Source organism: Pteronotus mesoamericanus, unplaced genomic scaffold, assembly GCF_021234165.1.
Source record: "Pteronotus mesoamericanus isolate MK-2021 breed Mesoamerican mustached bat unplaced genomic scaffold, CSHL_Meso_final contig_41, whole genome shotgun sequence".
In the NCBI taxonomy this organism is placed as follows: domain Eukaryota; kingdom Metazoa; phylum Chordata; class Mammalia; order Chiroptera; family Mormoopidae; genus Pteronotus; species Pteronotus mesoamericanus.
In genome coordinates this window covers 3,738,532-3,764,588 of record NW_026555152.1, presented here as the reverse complement: position 1 = coordinate 3,764,588, position 26,057 = coordinate 3,738,532, and the positions used below count along the sequence as shown (strand labels likewise).

General features: G+C 39.0%; 1 protein-coding gene across 1 annotated transcript in view; it reads right to left on the bottom strand.

Annotated features, from left to right (window-relative positions):
• Positions 1-26,057, bottom strand: part of FLT1 (fms related receptor tyrosine kinase 1) — a 187,773-nt gene that overhangs the window by 72,900 nt on the left and 88,816 nt on the right. Inside the window, exons 14-15 of the mRNA XM_054577121.1 lie at positions 20,866-21,174; positions 16,095-16,241 (exon numbers count right to left, since the gene is read on the bottom strand). Of these exons, the coding sequence (XP_054433096.1) occupies positions 16,095-16,241; positions 20,866-21,174 (456 nt within the window). The remainder of the gene's footprint in view (positions 1-16,094; positions 16,242-20,865; positions 21,175-26,057) is intronic.

Genomic DNA, 26,057 nt, shown 5'->3' with positions numbered 1-26,057 from the left:
ACTCAGCAAAAGTCTCAGGGAATACCAGGACCAGCTGCCATTGCCTAGGGCCTGCAGACCTTTGTGGTGGGTGGGCTCTCAGGAAGTCATCAGGGTGGAGGTAATGGAGATCACTAGGCTGATGCAGATTCAGATTTGGTTATGTGGAGAGAGGGCTCAACATAAAGACAACGGCAGCTGTCCCTCCACGCAGCCCTTATCCCAATGCCACACAATTCAGTTTTTCTGTTTGTCTCTGGCACCCCTCAAGTTGATGTCATTTATATGACTTTATCATATAAATAGCCAATTATCCCAGCATCATTTACTCAGTAATGTATTCTGTTCCCACTGAGTTACAGTGTCAGTTCTGTCAGATGATGTTTCCATATATTTGTATGGTTCTGTTTCTAGATTCTCTATTTGTTAACAATGACCTATTTATTTATCTAACACATGTTATGATTGCTTGATAATATTCTAATATTTGGTATGGCATGATCCCTGCTTCTTCAAAATTATCTTGGCTCTTTATGACTCCAATATGAATTTCAGATTTGGTTTGTCCAGTTCTGTAAAGAGCACTGTTCAGATGTTGATGGGAACTCTGCTGAATTTATATAACAATTGGGGGAAACTGTCATTTATTTTTAGGTTGAAACAAATGAAATTGCCAGTATTCTGACCTAAAAATAGTTCAACTTAAATAATTATTCATTGAAGAATATCAAATATTTTTGAGTTAAGTCTTCATTTATACCATTAAAAGTTGTATGATTTTCTCTTTAAATGTTGTGCTTTTCAGTTATATTTATTCCTAGATATGTTATAATTTTTGTTGTTATGCAAAATGGTATTAGGTTCTTTAAAAAGTTACTCTATCTGAATTTTTTCCTTCCCCTTTGGGTGTTAGTCATCAGACTTAACAAGTAGAATTCACTTAGAAACACCATGCTCTGCTTTATGTTGCTGACATAATTTAATTGTAAGCCTGCTGGCTTGTAGAGGGATGGCTTAAGTAATTTACAACCACTAAAAACAACAATTCCCGTAGAAACTTACAATTTATTTCCCTTTACTATAGGACGCTGTATCAGATTGTATCAACAGGACACAGAGCAGGATTTGTCAATGTGGATGTCTTCAGGGGCCAGGCACATAACATAAATGAGTAGGGGATGAGATCATGGGAGAAGCATTGTATCTATGGAGCATAGAAGGCCTGTCTCCCATCTGAAGGCAAAAGCATTAGCTCTAATCAATTGGAATTTAGGAAGTTGAGTCCAGAATTATCTTCTGAGTTTTAAGGAGAAGACAGAAATCTGGATTTTTCACATTAAAGCTCGTAATTTTTAAATGCTGGCGACCAAATCAACTTATTTCAATTTGCTGTGAGGACCAATACAGCTTGTATGCTAGGTAGATTAAACACAACTTTGACCTAGAGTATGCACATGGAAATACACTGTTATATTTTTATTAGGCAAAGACCTCCATGGAAAACTAGGTCTGCCTAGCTTTCCAGTGTCTGTCCCTGCTATACCGCTAAATGTAATGTATCCCTGGTGTGAACCATGCTGATCTAGTGACAGTTCCTGATAAGGTGCAGCAACTTTGCACGTATTACTTCTTTGACTTGGCCACTTGATTGGCATTTGCTTGTTATTAACATTTAGCTCAAAGATTAGCTGCTCTGGAAAGCACCTTCTGATGCTCTTGGACCTCTTCTCTATTACTCTTGTACTACATTGTGTGTGCCTCTGCTCTGGCACTTTCCATATTGTAGTGAATTTGCTGATTTTCTTACTTGCTCTTAGAGAGCAGTAACTCTGCCTTACTCATTACTGAATCCTCAGTGTCTAGAGCTGTGCCAACAGACAGCAGACACTCAGTAACTGAGCAAATGTCCAAATAAACCAAGACAATGGCAAAGGGAATTTAGGGGTGAGGAAAGGAGTGAGCTTTGCAATGTTTCTGAATTTATAAAGCTAAGGTGGAAGAAAATGCTGACTCCCTGTGTAGTATCGACTTATGACTTGCTGAATGCCCAGCTCTCCTCAGTCTGTAAAATTGTATGTCAGTTAATATTTTTATCTTACAATTGATTCAAAGAGCTCCAGTTCCTAGAGCTTAGGAATGCAGACTCAGGTAGTTTCATAGTTCTCCTAGAACACTGGCTCTAAAGGGTCAAGTGTAACTTCACACTGAGTTATTTTTTGTAGGAATTTGCAATGTACTCCAAGAAATTGAATGATGAGACTCACTGTCAGGACTTGCATTACCTCTCATGTTGGTTGCTGATGGGGGTTGTGGAGCAGTTTTGTGACGATGTTGGTCTATATATATGGGATACTGTCTAAATTTTAAACATATGTCCACTCCTTAAGTTTTTAGTATTTTCAAGGGATTTGCAATCTTGCCATTTATATAGTAGTACCATATTTTCCAGGGAAGAGCATGAAATAGAACTTTAATCCAGTTCACCAATGAGTAAATAAGTCTGCAGATTTTGGATTCACCCATTTGATGAAATAAAGGCATCTCATTTGTTTGCTTTCTGTTTTTTATACAAAAATCTGACTTGTTGCTTTCCTAAATTGGCTACTAGAATGACCAGTGACTTCTGTTTTGTTGCTCTGTTGAGCATTTGTACTTATGAGTTAAAGAATACTATGTCCATCCAATGTGGCCAAATTGTCATCACAACAACTCTCTTCATTGACCAAAGTCTAATTCAAATGGCATCTACTTCATGAAGTCTACCCTGAACACCTCAATCAGAGGTGATAATTATATCCAATAGCATTCATACCATTCATGTTGCATATTTATGAATCACCTTTGTACCTATTATGTGTAAGTTTTTCAAGGTAAGGACTAAGTTTTGCTATTTTCATATTCTCTAGAATACAACAAAATGTCTAGTTCATGGTAGGTAATTAATATATATTTGTTGTTTTAATAAAGTAAAGAGTAAATTTTTGTTTGTTATTGTTATAATGCTTTTGGCTCTCCAACAAAATAAAAAATTCTCTGAAGTTGGTACGTGATATATTTTCAATAAATAGAAGGTGTGATGATGATGATGATGTGTGCAGTTCCAGGTACATAGTAAATAATCATACCTTTAGTTTGTTGGCTCTTTTTTTATGCAGTTGGTTTAATTTTTTTTAGCAAGAGAACAAAGAATAAAGTTACAAGATTCTTTTAATGTTCTTACAATGTTTCAAATAAAACTGAGCTCTAGACTATGTGTGTGAATAAGTAAATCTAGGACACAAAAGGGTTAAATAAGATTTTCTCTTTTAATAATACAATAATTTAAGCATTCCTTACGTTTATTTTTTAATTATACTTTATTGATTATGCTATTACAGTTGTCCTGATATTCTCACCTTTCTCCCCTCCACCCAGCACCCCCACTCCTTTAGGCAACCCCTACGCCATCGTTCATGTCCATGGGCTATGTGTGTAAGTTCTTTGGCTACTTCCTTTCATATACTGCACTTTGCATCCCCATGGCTATTCTATAACTACCTACTTGTACTCCTTAATCCCCTCACCTCTCACCCATTCTCCCATGCCCCCTCTCTCCTATCTTTATCTTTAAACTTTGGCATTTTAATTATCTTGTGTTTTGGAGTGGTTCTCCTCGGTCCATCTTGTTTGGGACTCTGTGCTTCCTGGACTTGCATGTCTATTTCCTTCACTGAATTAGGGAAGTCTTCTTTCTTTATTTTTTCAAATAGATTTCCAATTTCTTGCTCTTTCTCTTCTCCTTCCGGCACCCTTATGAAGCGAATGTTGGATTGCTTAAAGTTGTCCCACAGGCTGCTTATACTATCTTTGTTTTTGTTTTTTTTTTAAATTCTTTTTTCTTCCTGTTCTGATTGGTTGCTTTTTGTTTCCTTATGTTCCCAATCCTTGATTTGATTCTTGGCTTCAACCCCTCTACTGTTGTTTCCCTGTAAATTGTTCTTTACTTCAATTAGTATATCCTGCATTCCTGACCAGATCTTTTTTGTACTGTTGAAGTCCACACTAAGTTCCTTGAGTATCCCTATAACCAGTGCTTTGAACTCTGCATCTGATAGAGTGCTCATCTCCATTTCGTTTAGCTCTTCCTCTGGAGTTTTGATCTGTCCCTTCATTTGGGTCATGTTTCTTTGTCTCATCATTTTGGCACCCTCCCTGCATTTGCTTCTATATATTAGGTAGAGCTGCTTTGACTCTATGTCTTGGTAGTGTGGTCTACTGTAATAGGTGTCCTATAGAGTCCAGTGGTGCAGACTCCCCTATCATGCAAGCTGGGTACTTGAGGTGCACTGTTTGTATGGGCTAAGAACACCCTCTTCTTGTAGTAGAACCTTGGTTGCTGTTGGCAGATCCATGGGAGGGTTTTATGCAGGCCAGTCAGCTGCAAGGACTGGCTGTGACCACTGACCACCAACCCCTGCCCTCCATGGAGGATCAGCTATGCAGGGGCAGGGTGGTGGTGCTCTGACATTGTCTGTAGCTATCCACTGGGTGTGCTGGCCTTAGGGTTTCCTGGGTGGTGCAGGCCAAGATCAGCCCCCACCTATGATTAGCCTGGGGCCACCCTGCCTGAATTATAAAACAATCTGAGATGGCTGCTGCTTGTGCTGGGCTTGGAGATTTCCAGGTTGTGACCCTAGGCTGCTAGCCTGGGGCTCACTGAGGCGAGCTGCTGCTTGTTTGAGAGGATTTAGGAAGTTGTGCGGTGTGAGCCAAGACAGACATTCACATTGAAAAGCAGCTTGGGTGGGCCTGTAAGTTAGGTGGGGTGGAGTCTCTGGAGATTTCCAAGGTGGGTCAAACAGTGTCAACCAGGTTGATGGGATCTTAGATACAGCACCAGTCTGCTGGCTTTGTGGGCGGAGGGCCCAGAAGAGGGACAATGGCTTCTGCTCGCCTTGATGCCAGATGCCTCAGCCTCCTCACTGCATGCCACTGGTGCTCTTCAAGCCACATCCCCGGCACTGCAACCCAGAGCGAGTGAGTCTGAGTAGGTGAGTCCATATGTGGCTTCTTTAAGAGGAACTGCTTGGGGCTCCAGCAGTTCCTTCCACCAACTCAATCCCTGCTGGTTTTTGCAGCCAGAAGTTGCGGGGACTTATCTTCCTGGCACTGAAACCCTGGGATGGGGGCCTGGTGTGGGGCTGGGACTCCTCACTCCTGAGATATTCCTCCTGAATTTTTATCCACCACAGGTGGATGTGTAACCAGCCCGTTCTGTATGTGTGCCCCTCCTACCAGTCTGGATGGACGTGGTTTCAATTCCGTAGTTGTCAGACTTCCATTCAACTCAATTTCTGTTGGTTCTGAATGATGGTTGTTCTATGTTTTAGTTGTAATTTTGTTGTGGTTGTGCAAAGAGGTGAGCTTGTCTGCCTATGCCACCATCTTGACCAGAAGTCTCTAAGCTTTCCTTACACTTAACAAACTTGATAGAACATATACTGCAGGGGAACAAGCCCCTTACCTACCAGCTCTATCTTTAGGAAGTGAACATGGGCAGTGAGCCCTGTATGCAGGGCTCCCCATAAGACCTGCTTCCCATTGCTATCTCCAATCAGCAGCCAGTTGGTAGCTCTTAAAGGCATTGATTACCTAAGAGCTGTATTTGAACTAAGGACCAAAAGAACCAAAACAAAGATTCAGGATTGCTAAAGGTAACCCAAAAAAATTAGAGACAGGATGTCTGATTGACTTCCCACAAAGAATACAAAGGCCATTTCATATATCCAGTCAAACTTTGGAGGTTTGGAAAACTATGTCTGAGGAAGAGAAATCCAAGTTTAGTAAACTATATAGACTGACAACATTGGGAAATGAGGGATGATAGAGTCATTAAATGGCACTAAAAGATAAATGACTCTAGTGTTTTCAAATGGTTACCATGTGGACTCTTTCTTCTCTAAGGAGAATTTTACCCTAAGATCAAGTCTCATAGCAAAGCCTTTGTAGATGTAAGGAAAAAAAAAATACAGTTAGTGAAGGGTGGAATAATCTGAGAGATAGTGAAAAGCAGCCTTACAATAATGTGTTAAGTAGGAAGAGAATTATGAGATGTTAAAAATATATGGTCTAAAGGAAATCTGATGGGCAATGTGACCCCTGATGAGACAACTTACTCTTTAGCCATGGAAAAGACAGAGAAAAAAGAGGAGCTCTTAGATAAGAGTAATATTGATGACAGTGGTGAAAAAAGCCATATATAATATTCTTCTCCATGTAATAAAGAAAAAGCCATAAACCAAGGTGCTTCTATTTGGGATAATGTCTAGCTCTTTGCTAGTTTAACTTTGAAAATTAGGTTGTGATAATAGAAAAGTTTCCAAAAGCTTTCAAGAAATTGTAAACTGGTTGACTTGAAGGGGTTACCGTGGAAGTGAGCACCTTGAAACTGTGCCAAAAACACATGTATTTTTAAACATTTAAAAATGAAAAGCATTTTTGAGCCTATTCACTGTGAACTTTGCTGTTGTTCTAATGATGTACTTCAAAATGATTCAGGCATGCCAAATGGTCTTGAAAATGTGTCAAGTGGTGCTAACTCTATGCTTATTAGCTATAAAGACTTACTTATCAACTATGTATATCTACAAATTATGAAATGCACATATGCACACATACATATACCACAGTAAGTTCTTGTGATATGTTTAAATTTGCCATAGCTCCTCCATGAGGTTGGATGTATTTATACTACAGGATATATCCATTCACCTAAATGGTCTTCCTGTGCGTAGCAAAGTGGTGTGTTTATGACCATTTTAAAACTGAGAAATAGTATTGCATTGCATAAGAGGTTAAAGTTAAGGAAGTGTTTTTCCATCAGAAGAAGAATGGCTAAATTATGGGAATACATAGTATATTATAGTGTACGGCTGCTAAAGTGAATGAGCTAGAATAATATGTACTGACATAGAAAGACCTCCAAGATAAATTGTGATAAAAGCCAGTCATAAAACAGAACAGCATGATCTCAGCTCAAATTTATCTTACAGATGCTGGCTTTCCTATATAACTCCTCTACTGGCTACTCACTGTAATCCATTATCTTGTTTTGCTCATCATAGCAGATATTACTATATCATTGTATGCTATATGCTTATAGTTTTGTTTACAAAATTTATTACCTGTAATTTTTCATTAGAATGTAAATTCAAGGTTCCTGTCTTGTCCCCAGCACCTAGTGTATTTCTGACACAGAGCTGGCTCTCAATGAATAGCTGTTGAAGGAATGTATGACTGAATCCTATTCATTATTTGTACCACTGTTGCCTTGCATTTGTATATATGGACATATGTATGTAAAAAAAACAGAAAAATTGTTGACAAAATACACATCACATTGTTACCATGTGTTAATTCTCCATAAGAGAAATTTTTATATTTTTTTTTATTTCAGTACTATGTAATCTTTTACCATGAAAATGTATTCATATATTGCCTATTTAATTAAAGTAAATAATGGTTGTTTTAAAAATGAAATTGTAGGCATCTTAATCATCAGCAAAGGGTCATTAGATTAAAGTTTAAAAGCTATATACATCCAAATACTTAAATATTTGCAAACCTTTATAATACTATGTAGAGAATGATGAAATATTTTTGAAGCAAGAAAAATGTATTTATACTTCACAACATTTTACAACTTTAGACTAAAGCAATAAAAGGACAAATCAAAACGCATTCCATCAACTGGCCCTCTATAAAGTGTGTGTGTATTGGGGGGTAACATGACACATAAGTATGTTTTCATTTTATTTTATTTGTCAGTGATGTTCGGTTTAATTATGACCAAGTTAATGAGATGGCTACCTAAGCTAATATGCAAATTTATTGTTTAAGACTCCTCAGTAGCAGAGGTTATATGAAAATCAAGTTTATTACTTGGGTGTGGGGTGGACCAGGAATAAACTTTCTGATTTGACTTGTTCCACAGTAATTCAGAGTAATGTGAGCGATGGGCTGAGTTCACTGAGTAAATTAGCCGAGAATATCTTTGTGAGCGTATATTCCTTACTTGAACTGAGCACAGTGGTGACCCCAGTGGCAGTGCTGTTTGTCACTTTTGGTTCTGATTAAACTGTTTCAAGTTTGTACTTGGGTAGAAGAGGGGTTTCCATGATAATTCTAGACATGTGAAATAGAAAAACCTCATCTAATTATTTTGCTAAGAGGTAGAAGTGAAGGCTTATCCAAGGTACTGCGTGAGTTTACCTTCTTTAGTGCCCCTGTTTTCAGTGCAGATTGGGCATTGAGACCCCTCCTACTCTAAGAGCCCAAACAGAATTTAGTTTGGGGCTTAGTGACTTTGGATGGGGTACATCCCTAAAATCTCTGGATTGACTGCTGGGTATCTACTCTCCCTTGTCCCTCATTCTATTTCTGTATTTCCTTATTTTTCTTCTCTTTGTTCTTTCATTCCTGACTCCTTTTTCTCTGCTACTGGCCCGTCAAGCATTGACTGCCCTTCAGACAAAACAAGCTGCTGATCTTGGCCATGTCAAACTACAGTTCCATGTGTTGTATTAGCGGTCACAAAAAGAGTTAAAAAAGGAGGCTAATTCACAATCAATAGGGAGGAGCTTTAATAAGTATGAGGTTTCCATCTGAGATGATGAAAAAATCGTGAAACTAGATAGTGGGGACGGTTGCACAACACTGTGGATATACTTAATGTCACTGAATTGTGCACTTCAAAGTGGTTAGAATGGTAAAATTTATGTTATGTGTCTTTTGCCACAATTAAAAAAAAAGAAAGAGGCTTTTCCCAAAGTGACGGCCACATTTTTAAGTTCTCTCCCATTTCTTACATCCTATATTTTTCATTTGAAAATTCCAAGACTTTAAAAAAAGAACACAAGCACTTAAAGAGCTGGCAGGGGGCCCTGCTATTGATGTAAATGGATTTGTGCCACCTAATGTGTGATCCCTCAGGTGGGTGGGATCTTGCTATGAGGCTTTTCTGGGCTGAATGAGGATGAGGATGATATGCTGGAAAATGCACCCAAGAAATTTTAGGGGGCAAAGAATTATGATAAAATATGATGTCGTATATGTATGTGCAAGACCTAAACAAGCTGGAACTTGACAATAAAGAGATATATTGGAGGGGGTCAAATCGATTCTCCATAAATAACTTCTGATTTCTAATACAAAATGGGACTTTACTCATGGGCCGCTTTACTTTCTTGGGTATATGTAATGGAACTCTACAGCTGTTCCCGTCAGTCTCTTCGAACTAGCCAGACATTAACAAGTCATTGCAGAATTTCTGGAAGTGAATAAAGTAATATTCTCCATTTTTCACCATGTTAGGGCAGTGGTTCAAGTCAGGGTTCCCTTTTTTTCTGGTATTGGGCTTGTAGCCAAACAATTGAATGTCTTCCCTGCTATGACCGTACTCTACTCCTTAATTTCACTCCTCTCTCTTCATCTTCTAAATGGAAGTTTATCCTTAGGAAAGAACCAAGCCTTGGTTCTACAACATGTTTAGGATGTCTCTTGTGCTTATATTTTTGTCAAAGGTACAACTAAACCTTAAGAGCTTGTTTGAAGATTCTGGCAGGGGAGAAGACGTACTGGTATATCTACTAGAGAATCTGGGCCCTTCTGGGCCTGGGTACATGACACATTGAAGAGAAAAGAATGGTGAGAAGAGCTGCTTAGCCAATCCCATCAGCAGATTGGTTGGCTCCTGGAGGTGATGAGTGGAGCAGGCAGCTCCCCTTCTCTTGCAAGGCCCTACTTGTGCCTGGGAATCTGGTACACATTTCTTTTCTGCAATATTTCTTAATTCACTATGTAGTATAAGGGTGGATTTCATGAGTAAGAAAATGCAATTACTACTCAAGTTTTGAAAAAGATAACTGACACTTTTGAATTTTACTTTTACTAAGAAATCAAGCAAAGCTGCTAATTCTGATAGCCTGAGAGTGACAGTTGGTCATCTCTAGGCATTAACATTCTAATTCATCTTTCTTTTCCTTAAGATCTCTCCTAGGTCTATGAAAACCACTTTAAATTTCAGATATAATTTTGTTTCCCCAGGTACTAGAATAGTAGGTCATCTTGATCTGAATATGCATTTATAGGTGCAGATACTTGGTGTCAGTGATATAGTGGTGACAGGAAAGATGTCCCTTTTGAGTCACTAGATAAATAGTTCTAGTGGCCAAGGCTCCTAGGCCACTAATTAATAATGAATATCATTAATCAGTGAGTTAGAGTGACTCTCTCCTCTTCCAACCTCAGTCTATTTAAGACAGAATGTATTCTTTCTAAACTCTTTGTTGTTCCAATTTTACAGCTTTGATCTTAAAGTATTCTGAAAATATTCTGCTGTCATAGAAATTTAGTTAAGTAATAGTTCGATGATGGTTTTTTGGGTTCAGGCAGGCTTGACTAAAAACATCTCAGGTCAATATTGCCTTCTGTTCTCTTAAATATTTCCAGAGATGGAGAGTTTGTTACTTTGTTCAGGATTCTAATGACTTTTTCAGAAACTCCAATCTCTCTGCACAGTTGTTTATATGATGATTCATTCTGGTGTGAGTGTAAAACCAGACTAGATAGGCCTTTTGCCATATCTGCTTTGTGAATATATCTTGGCTTTTCACAGTGCCAACTCTGAAGGAAGTTGCCAACAGCATCCCTTATTCACACAATATGTCCTTTAAACATATGTAGGGCCTCTTTGGAGAATCTGTGAAGTGTGAGGTAGAAAGATGACTGTTGATCATTTTGAAGGAACGGCTGGTCCCTTGGGCAGGTGGCTAGAGAAGTAATGAAGACACTCCGGGGAGTCACACACACTTTGCATGGTGACCTCGTTCCATTATTCCAAGTCTGGGTGCAAACCTTTTACATTTTTAGCCCAACAGAAATGAATGTTTCTTAAAAGAGCTTTGCTGTCTCTGCACCTCTACGAATCGAACCATACTCGAAGCAGCCACTGTCACACAGAATTTGTTCCCAATGAGAACTCTTGCATGGTGCTTTTTGGTATGGGTCCTTTCACATCACAGTTTCTCATATGCCCAGTGCATTCTCTTTTCACCTCTCTCTTCAAAGTAACTATGTCTCAGAGTACCTCCTTCTTTCAACTCTTTGCACCCTATCAGTCTCTCCTCATAGTTACCAGTTGCTTCTTTACTCAATTCTAATTTGGAGGTTCTCCTACCTTTATTACTTGTCACACATTTTCTCTTACTTTTAATCCTGTGATTAAGCCATAATTTCTGCTTGTCCCATTTATTAATTTACCTTATCCCATTTTTAGACTCATTAAATCTGGTTCCTAATAGACATGACAACAGTGAATAAGTTGGGACACACATGGTTCCTGCTTGAAGAAGCTGTCTTCATTTAAACACGTGAATTAACTACCTTAGATATTTGATTGTTCTGATTCTAGTTTTCTTGTTTACTGCTGCATTAGCCTAGCCAAGCCAAGAATAGCACCAAACACAAAAGTGTGTCTTATTAATGCTTGTTGAGTGAGTAAAAGAGTATTGGGCTGATGTATAGTGCATCCTAGACCTTTAAAAACTGAGAAGTAACTTAATTTGGGTTAAAAATAATTTTTAACTTTATATATGGCATGCCGACTCTTCAAAAGTGCTTTAAATGTTTTTATGCTTCAAACATTTTTAATAAATAAATTAAAAAATAAATTGTAGTCTTTAGGAAGTAAGAGTTGGAAATGAGAAAATATTCATTATTTAAATACATGCTTGTTAATGGCCACGAGGTCATTTAAAACTAGTACCTCTTTGTTCTTTTGTGAGTGACATGAACTGATGCATAGCCCCACCTCCTCAGGTACAGTCACTTCTGGTCTGAGCCTTGGTCAACACCTGCCCTGCCCGAACTCTACAACTTGGAGCCACTTATCACTCCTCTCTGCCTCCACTTCCTCATCCTTTGATCTGTAAACCAGGCACAACAATTTAGCAAACTTCACAGATTTGTGAAGGAGAATTGTCAAATTCTTTAAGGAGCAAAGAAGTTAATATTAATAAAGTGCTTAGAACAGTACTGGGTACCTAACAAGTACTTGTTAAAAGAGACTGTGAAATGCACCTAATAATATTACCTACCTCAGAAGACAGCTGTGAAAAGTAAATTAGATATTTATAAACTCCTAACACAGTGCCTTGATACCTGGTGAATGCTCAATCAATCTTTATTATTTTTTTAATAAAGAAGACATATTAAGATATATCTATCTACAAAGCTTTTAAAAATAAGCATACCTAGAACAAGAGAACAACTGAGTGATGTTCTATGTGACAGGAATTGAAACTAAAGCCAGACATCAGAGAAAAGGAGTGTGAAAGAAGGATCCCTGCTGAGGGCAGCCTCTGTGGCCCAGAGGCCGAGGGGAAGAGGAGAGAGGAGACACCATCTTGGGGTGCCGGAGGTGCGGGGGGTCCTGGGGGTGTGTCAGAATTAGTAGTGTGGGCCATGCAGTGGAGGCCCTGGAGAGCCTGACCTTGTGCTAGAGTTGGAGGCTTGTGGTACCGCGCCCTCTCTTTGGGGGGGGGGGGGGTGTCAGGCAGCATGGTCTCTACGGTGCCTGGTTTCTTCTCATATGGGCTGCCCTGGTGGAATTGCTTGATGTCTCCTTTGCACATGCTTTCCTGGGTCTGTGTGCTGAGGGTCCCTTTTATTCCTGCTTGATACCCAAGACTTTATTACTCAGCTTTCATAACACTTTCTTGAAATTACATTTCTTCTATAGAATGGCTGTGCCCCACTGAAAGGTTTTCCTGAAAGGAAATGAGAAGGGAGGAAAAATGCCTAGTCCTTGCAGCAGGCATTTTTGTGGCCACTTGTCTAGAGTGTGAGCTCTCATGTGTGCCCCGCTTCCTCTCTCCTATTTTCTCGGAATAGAGTAAGTTGTCATTGAACAAATAACAATGAAAATGGGCTGGATCCTATCAGTGATCCAAGGTCACTGAAACACTATCAGTGTATAAATTCTTCCTGAGTTGCTAGGCTTCGTATAAAAGATGCCTCTCAAGTCTCTAAAGGATGTAGTTTATTCTGAGGGCTTTACAACTCAGTCTAGCTTTCCAAAGGCTTAGCAAATTATGAGCCAGTTTTCAGTCTTTTTCAGGCTATAATCTCTATGTTCTTCCATTTTAGTTTTGGAACCAGTGAGTCAAAGATTACCACTTTGGTGACCTGTAATCTTTACTCAGAGGCTTGTAGAAGAAATAACTGTGAAAGAATTGGTATTTTTGAAGATATCTACATGCATAAACATAAGGGTCATAGTCACAGAGCATATTTCATTGGCTGCTGAACTCTCTGCATCAGATAGAAATTCTACATATGAAACTTTATAAGTACTATATGCATGGAAGAGATTATGCCCAGAAAATGTAGAAATTCCTTTTCAAAAGGTAATTGACAGCTTGGTAGAGTTGAACTAAATAAATCTTAATAGTAGCATATTAGAATAACATTTATAAAAGATTTTATATAAGAATTTATAAGACTCTTTAGAAATTCTTCTTTTGGCCCTTGGAAGATCAAAGAAAGCTGGGAGGAAGATAACTTTATTAGATTTAGAGTTGTTTGACACTTGACCTGACACCTTCCAATCAATTCTGACAACTCACTGGCCAGTTTCTAAAAAATGAAGTAGGTCAGAAGGTATCATTTACTAAGTAAGTCATGACTACATGCCAGCTTAGCTATAGTAACTCATTTAAACCTCACCACATGACTATGTGGTTGATATTATCCAATTTTTTAAATAAGGGAATTGAGGCTCAGAGAGTATGGGGTGAGTTGCCCAAATCTTCTGACCCATGAGGACAAGGCTAGGACTCAAACCCTCCCTAACACCTCACAATATTTCTCCATTGTAGTAACTGCCTAGCAACGTTCTCTTGCCTGTTTATCTTCTAGTCCCAGAATGCTTTTGAGCTTTCAAAATTGGTTCAACTCTAATTCTTTAACCTACATCTGAAGTGTGAAAACTGAACTTAAGTCAAATTTACTTTTTCAAAGAATACCCAACATCTTACATTAACATTTCATAAAAAGTGTTTTGTGACCGAGAAAGTTGAGAGAATACAGAACTTGAAATCATAGTTTACCTGATTTCTTTAGTACAGGACTTCTTTGATGCTTAATATACTGGTGTGAACTCTGAATCTCTAAGGGGAGGACATTATACTCATAGGTATAGTTTCACAAGCTTTTTATTCATTCTTTTATTCTGGAAGAATACACCTCAAGGGATTAGTTTTCTATGAAACTATATATCTTAATTATGTATCACCTTGGACAAGTCACTTCACTTCTTTGGACCTAGATTTCCTGTTTTACAAATGGAGCTAAAGATATTCAAAAGATCCCTTTAGCTTCAAAAAATTCTATGATATAGCTCCCCCTCCCCACCAAGTTTAAGCATTTGTGCTACCAAGTGAACTTTCTAAGGGTAGAATAAGATTTTCTGAAAATCATTCATTCATAAACATTTATTGATTGCCAAGAACTATGCCAGGTTGTGAGGCTAAAAAGACGAAAAAGATGCAAATAAGACTAAGCTCCACTGTCTGCCCTCAGGGGGAGGGCACGATATGATGACACACAGAGAGTAAGGGAACATGGAGAGGAAAGATGGGCAACACAGTAAAAGGGCAATGTGAACTGATGATGATAAAACAACTCAGGAAGAGAGAACAGAAACATTCATAAATGATAAAGACACATAGAGGACCTGCCACCCCTTTGCAGGAGTTCAGTTAAGGCTCTCTGGGGGGTGAACACCCAATCTGGGTCTTAAGGGATGGGTGAGTATCAGGTGAAGGGGAGGTACGTACTCAAGGCAGAGGGGCCACGGGAATAGAAAAAGCATAGGGGTTTGAAAGAGCATAACGTGTGCAGTGGTCTCTGAGTGTGCACGGTGATCTCGGAGAGTTTGGCAGTTGCTAGAATGTGAAGTGTAAGGGGGTGCACAGAGCTGTAGGAGTAGGCAGGGCCAGTTGTTGAGGGCCTGCTTTGCCGGATGCTTGAACTTGGTCCTGTGATGAAGAGCCAACAGGACACTTGCAACAGGGAAGTGACATGTTCCCAGTTATACTGTATACAGTTGTGTGGAAACTAGATACAAAAAGAGAAAAGAGAGCTAGGGAGACCAATGAGGACACTACTGCAGATGTTCGGGGACAGATAACGGGCACCGGAATCAAGAGAGTAACAGCAGGAAAACACAAGAAAGAATGGCTTTGAGGAATATTCAGTATTGAGTAGGTTGAACCTTTTCAGCCTGGTGATTAATTAGGGAAGTGGACTGAAGGAGAAATCATTATACCTCAATCCTTTCTGTGCATTAAATTTAAATGGAGACCGTGAGTAGAGGATTCATATTTAGGGACCACTTTGTATGGCCAGTTATTTGATTTGGGTTGTTGGGGTATTACAAATAAATGGCAATTTTATTTTTAATATAAATGTAATTATTAATGAAAATTATAAGTTTATTTTAAACTCATTTAACCATAGAATTATGAGGCAAGCAATAGATAGTGTTTATACTTACTGATTTAAGTCTAGTTGTTTTTAAATATATTTTTTGTTGAAGGAAAATAAACACATGGTCATTAGTTTAGGTTTTATTTACCGACATTATAAAATATAAATTAAAAACCTTCTTTTTACCAAACCACTAAAATTGGTATAGGTGAATTTAAAAGGTTATAAATCTACTTTGAACTTCATCTATGTCAACTGTTCAAAGCTCTGCTATCCCTCAAGCCAAGGAACTAATCCTCGCAACACTCTCCTTGTTGTCAAGGTGAACTGAAACCTCTTCTAAGTGGCTCTTGCCATTTCTTCCTGAATGCACTGTTTAAAGCAGATACTGTAGGGTTAGAAACATGGTCTGCATAAGACCTGGCTCAAATACTCCTTTCCTGAAGTTGATATAAGTATGAATTAGAGCCCAGCTTTTTGCAGCTCTATTAGCAAGTAGTTCTAGATGTACTGACTGGATACTGTAGGAATGTTAAAGGAAGATGGGGACAATGAGGAAGAGTAAACACAAAGAAAACATCTCTTACCGGGCTCTTGTTGTATTTTGCGGTTGTTTTTAAACCAGGTGATCTGAGGCTCAGGGACACCGTTGGCATGACAGTCTAGAGTAGTGGAGCTGCTGACAGCCACTGTGTGATCACTGAGGTTTCGCAGGAGGTGTGGTGCTTCCTGATCTAATGAATGAAGAAAGAGAACTGTTATTACTCATCTGTTTCTTTTTTGTATATGCATCTCAACATTTGAAATATGTAAACAGCAAAACTCAACTGTAAGGTTTCATTTGTATTTTGTTCCCTAAATATCTCTTCTATGATTAACCTACTGCTTCCTCTTTATTAAGCTGGTACAATACATTGAAATTCATTAGAACACAGAGTAAAATCAAGAACTAAATTATTTATTTTTATATTTCAATATGAAGATTTTTTTAGCCTGGCCAACTGGTTTTCTTTTCTTCTTTTTCTTTCTTTCTTTCTTTCTTTTTTTTTTTTTATGAGAGAAGCTTTTCTAAAACCTAAGGATTTTGCGTAATATTTTAGGAACTAGAAAGGAAAAACATAATTTTGAATACAGGATTGTAATGACTTTTTACATAAAAACATAGCATAGTGGTGATGAGCTAATACAATTTTGTATGCACTTGTGTCGCTGTGTTTGTGAGGGCATGTCTGTGTTGCTTGGCTGTCAGTAACCAGGATTGTTGGAAGGCAGCAGACCAAACAGCAGAATTTCTTGAACTTTAAAAGCTTTATTGATTATTTCCTTCCTCCGTTCCCTTCCCAAATGCAAGCCACCAAAGGATTCATTCAAGAGGCAGAGGCACAGACTTGTGGTTTTTGCACTATATAATAGTACAATATTGTATTTTATATTATTTTCTCTTAAAACATACAAATATGATACAATACAATTTATTTTAATAAAATGCCAACCAATATAGTACAACAAAATGAACTTAATACATTAGGATGCAATACATTACAACATTAAAATCCCACATAGGAACAGCAGTACCCCCGAGGCCCCAATGAGTACAGTGTCTATTTAATGAAGCAGTCAGTCCTGCTGATGTGTATACATTCTAGTTAGGTGGGTGCTCACACTTCCACAGTAAAAGAATAAAAACAACTTCTGATGTCTTCTCTACCCTCCCAAATCATCCATTCCCCACTTTGTAGCAAATTCTGGAACAGAACCAAAAGAGTTTTGGCATAACTCACACATTCTACGTCACTGGTTCCAATTACACAGTATATGCTTTCTCTGACCATTTCTGATTTTTTTTTATCTTATTGTACTAAACTGTGAAAGCAGCTTGCGGGGATTACAATGCTATGAGAGATGACATGTTGCCACGGCTTTGGTTCCATGTCCCTGAAGTTCTGCTGAGGCCCCAAACCCTTCTCCTATTCCTGGGGGAAACTCTCAGGTTTAGCGTTCATTGAAGCAATTTAGAAATCTCAGGTTAAAAACTGTACTATATAACTTTTAAACATATTGACGTAGTATAACATGGCAGGGTTACTATGTTAGAAGAAACTGATTTCCAATTAAATTTTGACCCATACAAAATGGAATCTGAAGGCAAATAAGAACGCTGAAGGGAATGTTCTGCTGTGTAAATGCTTCCCCCAACCCTTTTGCCTGTTTCTGTGTGTCTTTCCTCATCTACCTTTGCCCCCATGCAGAACCATTTGAGTATTTTTGTGTCTGCATTCTGTGCAATCTGTCAAATAGCTTTTACTAACTGAAAATGCAGTCATCTATCAAAATCTGTAATTTTGGTAATCCTTACATGCTTGATCATGACAATTTTAACAGTTTTATGTGAGAAAGACCCCAGACATGTCAGTGAAACATAGAAAGCAATAAAGAACAGTGTCACTTACTATTTACTATCTTTTACAGTGGAAATCCAACTGTGATGTATCTCATCAAAATTCAGACCCAGTTCATTACATTATACTTTTAATTGCCTCTCCGAGCACATTTGCCATTTCCCATGAACTAAAAATTCTAAAATAATCTATCACTGTCCATAGGCCTTATTATAGAAAGAAAGTCTGACCACAGGGCCTACAGCACCCAGGTGATTTTCATAGCTACAAACTGTAACATCATCAACACAGGCAGGATTTGGTTTTCCTGGCAGGTATACCGGAGAGCAATGCTTATGTAGATGAGAACATTTGCTTTTAACAAAAATGTCATGAAGAACGCCCAAAGGCTATATCTGCCCTACACAAATTTCAGATGAGAAACAGAAGAAAGGCTTCAGAATAAACAAAGGACTTTCAATTAAATACAAAGTTTACATAAACATGTCTGAAACTTACAGTATTAAAGGTTTTTTTTTGTACCCATTTCTGGAAAAAAGTTCTCCTATGAGCAAATTCTCATTTTGGGTAAATTTCTAAATGATCAGTCAATCAACAAATCATTTTACCAATTTCCACTTTATAGTTATCTGATTCGACATTTTAAATGAGAAAGTTACATCAAACATATATTTTTAAATTTAAGTTATTAGACGGAAATAGGTAGCTGCTTTCCAAAAGTTAAACAAAGTGAGCTGACTCCTTCAAACTGAGAAAATCAGAAGTAACGGAATATTTCTGCTGGTTCTCAATAGCCAAAGAGAGCCCCCGCCAGCTCCTCCCTTCCGCTTCGGTGTTGCTGCCCCAGAGACCCACCAGGCCCCACGAGTACTGGGTGTCCATGGGGCCCCGGATGGGGACTGGGGAACCAGCCTCTCGCCCTCCATTCCATCCCTCTCATTTTCCTCACTGGCTCTTTTGTTCCTTCTTTTTCTGGTTACCCTCCCCTTACTCCACATTCAAAAGAGTTACCTAATAAAAAAATTATTTTTCTTACTGAAACTCTCTGGAAGGATTAATTACACAGTGAACAGTTAATTACAGAACTCTTAAAATCATCTCTTGAAAGCACTTAAAATCATCTTCTGTGAATACAAAGACCCTTCCCTTCCCCATGAAAATTGCAACTGCAATTTTAAGGGGAAGGAAATGATAGACTCTGCATGTCCAATTCACCAGGCTTTCAAAAGCACCCCCCAGTTTCATTTGCTCTAAAAATCAGGCTCATAAGCTCTGTGGGTCTAAGGCATTGTTTCTTGAAGAAACACACTGATTTATAATGAACAAAGACACCCGGCACAAGAGCCATAGGTAAAATTTCAAGATACAATTGATTATTCTTTCCTTTGGGCTGACAACTTCCAGGTTACTAATTGTTTTCAGAGCATTCAGGGCTCCATAAAACTGGCATTATGGGGAAATGGTATTGTTTACTCTTTCACACTTGACAAAAGCAATTCCCACGTGAAAGACAAGTTTAGCCGTGGGACAGAGCCTGTTACCTAAAGTAGGAAACGCTCCAGAGTTCCCAAGCCTGAAAAGTTGTCATACTGTCAGCTCCTGTTGGACTGTCCAGCCACTGTGTTCTCAGCCTTGGCTATTTTGGGAATTATGGTTTGTTTTCCAATAGTTCATGCAAGGCACATAAAATGATCAATCATAAATGGAAATAACAGAAGAGTGCATATTAAACTAATGAAAAAAGTCACTTTTCTCTCAAATGCAAGCTTAAAACAAGAGATTATAATCTCTCTTGATTTAAAAATAATGTGTATTTTTCAACGACTCTGAATTCTGCTTCTGTAGTTTTGCCATCTCTAAATCCCCATAAAAAACCTATTATCATAGGTATATGGAGAAGTAGACTTTTTTTAATGGACAAATTTAGATTTACATTTAGAAGACTGCATTAAACCTGTGGTCACAATGGTCTTTATTTGCTTAATAATTGATTGTGGTACACCTTTGAATGCCATCAATTAAACAGGACAAAGTTCTTAAAAGAATAACCAGGGAACAAAAATATTTAAAACAAAGGTGTGATCCACTTTCTGCGAGGTGCTGTCAGTAGCTGTGCAGCCCACTCAGAAGCAGTGTGGAGAAGCTGGCGACTGGACTGGCTTATCCGCCACCCAGAATCGCATGAGACAGGAGTAGTCTTGATTTGGGTGAATTTTCCTGATTCCTGCTGTGATAAACCTTCAATACCTCTGAATCATACAACACTTGCACCCATGGAACCCATTTTAGAAGCTCCAGTTTAAGATTAATGTGCTTAATGTAAAAAAAAAAAAAAAGCATTTCAAATAAATAAGCATTATAACTTGGTATTTAGGTGCTATTTACAAATGAAGAACAGATAAAATAATACAAAATAAAACCAGGCAGAGGTCCGACAGAGTCACAAAATCAACTGTACTCATTCTGAGCTGGAAAATTAACTTATTCATGTCCATCTTTGGCAGAAACCAACATTTCAGTTCGTGCAGCTTTGAAACTTAAAAATAATTAGAGGCTGGCGTCAAAGTGGAAGGAAAGGATCAGTTCCCAGTTGTTGTTTACCAGGCAGGAGAAAACAGCAAAGAGCAAAAGCACAGAGTGTGCCTGTGGGGATCCTCCAAATCCAAACGCGCACCAGGTCACTGGGTTGGCCGCAGGGGACCCCTCAGCCTGATGGGGAGCCCAGTGCAGGCCTGGGGGCTCATTATTATTCCCATCATCTCCAAACTCATTTTGGGAGGAGCATCTCCTCTGAGCCAGAAAGTTAGCAACAGTGACAATAAATCAAGATGATATGAGACAACTGTTACTTTTGAATGAGTCCTTTAATGTTTTACATTACTTTGTGTGGTACAATCATTCCTTGTGCTTTTAAATTTGGAGATCCGAGAGAAAACAGCCTTTTTGTTGCAGTGCTCACCTCTGATTGTAACTTCTTTCTTCTGAAGGATGTCTTCCCCTGTGTACACGTTCCTGGCTCTGCAGGCATAGATGCCTGAATCTTCCAGGGAAGCATTCTTGACGATGAGGTGAAGTGTGACGGAGTGCTCCTTAGTGACGGTCGCTCTTTGCCTGCTAATGCTGTGGTGTGTGGTTCGGTTATTAGCTGTCCGCAGAAGAATCCAGGTAATGTCTCTGTATAAGAACTTGCTAACTGTGCAAGACAGTTTCAGGTCCTCTCCTTCAGTAGGCATTTTTTCCAAATTAACATGGAATCCATTTGGCACATCTACAAAATAAGAGTAAAGGACTTTTGGTTCATAGAAAAACCAATGTGTCATACAGAGGCAGGATATCATCAGGAGATATTCAAAGGTCTGAAGAAGTGTTCCTATAGATTCTCTCAGCATCAGCATTAAAAAGATGATTATTTATCTGTTTATTTTAGGGGAACTGATCAAGCATAGCAGGTGGGAACCAACAAAGTTCATTCCATCAGAAGCAGGAAAAGCCCAACGGGACACTTAGTAGGATGGGACATTTTCCTTATTTGCCTGATTTTTCTTTTTTACAACTTGGGATGATAACCATGTTTCCCATTTCTTTGTCATGAACAGAACTACTGGTAAATGGACAAAACAGTAAAGTGATAACAGCAATTTGTACTGAAAACCAACAGTACTCTTTTAGCTAACCTCATCAAAAATAAGTTGTAAAAGGTGAGCCTAGAAGTCCCAGGTACATGACAGAAGGAAGACTCAGTCATGCCAGTCAACACTTCAATCCTAAATGTTTCCGGTGAAAGAACAACTGCTTCCCCAAGTTCCCTGCGATTGGGTCGCTAGCATCCTCCCCCGCTGCGGTCCCCCACCCTGCCTGCACTTCGCTGGCACTGTGGGCTCAGAGGGCGGGAAGAGCCAGTTTACTTGCTCAGGTCCTCTCCTTGGTGATCGCCCCCCTCAGACATAAAAGAGCAAAGATTTCTTCTGAATATGTAGACGACCAGTCTGGAAGAGTTGCCGGGAAATTTTAAAAATCAAATTTGCTCTCAAAAGCTTATCAAGCATTTTCTGAAAGTGACTGTGCCATTAAAAGCCATTTTCTCCAGCGCCCATTCCTAGCTAAACTTCATGTCCATCTTCTAAGTGCCTCTGGTGACACCACATGAGCTCCTCTCCTCAGTTTTCTCACCCTGGATCATTAGCTTTTGCACCGAGGGGTCCCCAGTCTCATTTTGGATCATTTCACCAGAGGATTTAAAAAAACCATTGGCTGCTGGCCCTGAACTGATCTGCTCTCAAAACCCTTGAATTGCTTGTTACTGGTGGCATATCTGTATCTGAGCAAAGAATTTGGGCCAACATTTTACAAAGTACTTTGAAGATGAAAAGCTATTATTATTATTATTATCCTTTGCACACAAAGCTATAAAGGAACCTTTAAACCTTAAAGAGACAATAGTCCAAAATTAGATATCATATCAACTCTTTCCTAAGTCTCACTTTGCTTGTTTTTCTGATTTTTCTGGGCTTTGGCTTTATTATAAAGTGTCACGTCTGAAGAAATGCCAAAGTATTCATTTGAAACCTGGGAGCAGGAGTAACAGTGGCTTATGAGGCTATCAGTGGTTGGAGGGAGAGAAGACCAGGGGAGGTTTTCCTGCTTTGAAAATGAAAAACTAATAATGTGCCAGAAGATGCAAAAGCAGCTGACAATCATTTCTAATGTAACAATAAGGTATCTGAAATAGCCCCTGTAATTCAGCATCTTTTTATATTTGGGACATTTTCCAAGCATAAGGATCAAAACACCAGCCATCAACTTTTACACACATACTAGGACAGAAGTCTTGTGCACTGATAGCAATCAAATCATCTCTCTAAAGACCACAGACTCCATTTATGAGGTCTCGTCTGGTACTAGAACCTCAGTGAGCCCAAGTAACACCCCTGAGATCAAGCAGAGAGTTTCTATTTACTTCAGTGATTTGAAACTTCCTGTGGAAATTAGCTCACAGGTTTCCTCATGGAAGATTTTGTTTATCTTTGCCAAGCACCACCAGGAATCTCAAAATAAAATGCATTTAGTGACATTGGGAAACCAGGGAGATAAGGCAGTGCTGTTCCTGTTTCACACTCAGTAATTGCTAACACACCCATAGTCATGCTGAGTGCCAGCAAAACGGCAAAAACACACACACAGGAAAAGAAAAGAACCCAATAGGTTCTGAGGTCCATTTTTCACATGGGGAACACTGTCACTGAGGCTAATTTGGTGTATGTTATCAGACAGCCTCTTAGAAATGATTATTTGTATTTCAGTATCACCCCGTTGGTATTCTCTTTTGATCCATGGAAGATGATAAATAAAATGTCCTAAGACTAGTTAATGAATCCAGAGGGATTTTTCTCCTTAATCCATGTTGATTTTTTTTCTTTTTGCCTAAGTACAAAACCAGACCCAAGAAAGAATTGCCTTCTAACTCTCAGAGTGAAAACAAGAAACCTTCCCACACATAAGTATCTGTTGAAGATTCAGCACTAGCATCATCCGCACCCATTAATACTCATCTATTTAACATGCATCACACCCATGGCAGTTTATGAGGTGTGAAGGAGAAGAAGCGACCCTTGCTCAAGAGACACATTCAACCTAGGGTTAGGGCTAGGGTTAGGTGAAAGACTCATCGATGTATGAAGGGGGTAGACATTTTGACCTGATTGGTCAAACATGTGAAGTGAGTTCATGAGAGACAGTTAAAAGGCTGGAGAGTGTCTCAATTGTCAGGTGGGAATAAAGAATGCTTTTCTTCTACTGAAGAACAGAAATAACATTCTCTAAAAAGAAAGTCAGTGGTTACTAAAAAGTTTTGCTGTTTCAAGTTGCTTCTACATACATGCAATGGCCCAGTTTAGGGTCGAAACAGTGGAGGGTTCTAATGGCTGCAGGTAATTACTTCTCATCGGTTTGGAAGGCAACTCTAACTTATCATTACACAAGATCTGGCACAAATAATGGCTCTTTTTATTACAAAATCTTTTATTACAAAATCATAAGCATGTAATTCTGTAACATAACAACATCACACTTAAGCACAACATGTGACATTTTAGATGAAAGATTCACATTACTGTCTACCTCAGGCAAAACATTCACATACCCTACCCACCACATTCAAGCAGGCACTACTTCTGCCAGACCCTGTATTTTAAGGAAGGGGCAACATGATTGAAATGAGTCTTAGTAAAGATCCAAATCCAGATCTAGATTTAAAGCAGTTAAATTTTAGACAGATTTTTGAAACATTATCTGAACTAGGTCCAAGCATAAACACACAAACTAGACAAGTAGGGTGCAACATTCCTAAGAGTATTTAGTGTCCTCTCTAGGTAAAGAAATTCCTGGGACAAAGATTTGAATAAGAAAAAGATAATAATTAGTTTAAGAATAATGAGTGTAAGCAAATGAATCCATTAGCACCAATCAAAACTAGAACTTTTCAGGACTGGTAGAGAAGAGTTCAGAAAAATTATATTTCAGGCAAGAGGGGCTTGACTGGCTGAATTTGTGCTCTGTTTTAAGATTAAGATTCTTGAATTTCTAGCGGAAAATCGGTGAGAGCTTCAAGCAGGTATGTTTGAATTGCATTCTCATTGTTCCTTTCTGTGGCCAAGAATCTTGGGATCTAGGAAAGATCTGAACCACTTCACAGTTATTAATTATATCAAGTGATGGGAGGTGAGGGGGAATTTCTTTCTGAATTCAGCTGATCATCTTAATCAGCTTCACCGTTGGGGACCTATCAGCAACAATACCATGCATGGGTTTATGACACAGCGAGAAAACTCAGTGGGACGGACAGGCAAGATGCGGATGCTGCAATTCATGCTGGGCATCAATGGACTTTTCCCGGGGATGCTGCACAATAAGGGAATGAGCATGCTATTCCCTCCACTGTGTGCATCTTCTTCCAACACTCCTTCAGACACAGGCGAGAGGGGTCCTTGTCCTAGATCTTTGGATGGCTCTTTCTGGCTGTCCCTCCTCACAATTTAAAGAGTCTGTGGGCCAAGTGGGAATGCCCATTCAGAGCCTATGTTAGGCCCACTTCTGCCCACTTCTAGATCTTTCTTGGTGGGTGGTCCCAGGAATCCCAGAATTCCCTGTAAAGATGATCCCAAGTCTGTTTCCAGACTCTCACATCTCTTTCCTCTTCACTAGATCTGTCCTCCTGAATTCAGACTTCTTGTCACTGAGCACACTTCAAGGCCCCAGGGAAGACTGTTCATGAGGGGGTGGATAGAGTTTGCATTTGTGGGCTGGGGAGCCCGTACACATGAGTGCATGGCCCCTTGCCATGTGGGACAGAGGCAGGAGTGGAAAGATAAGACTGGTGAGCCAGGAGCAGCTCCTGTCTGCACCTCCAGGTGCTGCCGCATTCTGCTATGGGGCTCTGAGTTGTCCCCAAACTTGAAATTTGGGCCTGGTCTTTCAGGTCATCACGATGGCATGTTCATCCCCAGAGGTTGAAACATATTTAACAGCTATTTGCTTGAGTTAGAACTTGTATGTGTTTAGATGTATTTGTTCATGGTACTCTTGCCTTAAGTCTGAAAATGCCAGAGCAGCGCTGTTCTCTTCTTTCTACCTGTTCAGATTCTCATTCCCCTCAGTACCTCCTCAAATCCAGGACCCTCTCAAGTCCTGCCTCCTTCTCTGAGGCTTCAAGTTACACTGTACAATACTCAGGTGCCACGTGTGGCTATCGAGCATTTACAATGTGGCCAGTGTGACTAAAGAACCGAGTTTTATTCAATCCTTTATTTCAATTAATTAAAAATCTGAAAACCGAAGCAGTGTCATATTTTTAAAGATGTCAAGGACAGGTTGATAATATTTTGGATATATTGGGTTAAATAAAATTAATTTCATGTTTTTCCTTTTACAGTTTAAAAATACTAGATACTAGAAAATTTTAAATTACTCATGTGGCTCATATTTCTGCTGGACTGCGTTGGCTTAACACTGGTAAACTCACGTCACATTACTCCTGCACATACCTTTTGATACTAGGATATATATAATTCAACATTTCTTCTTTGTTTCCTTGGTGTCACAACTGTCTTCCTAGAAAGACAGGGCATCACTGATATCTCTGCAAGTGCTCAGTAC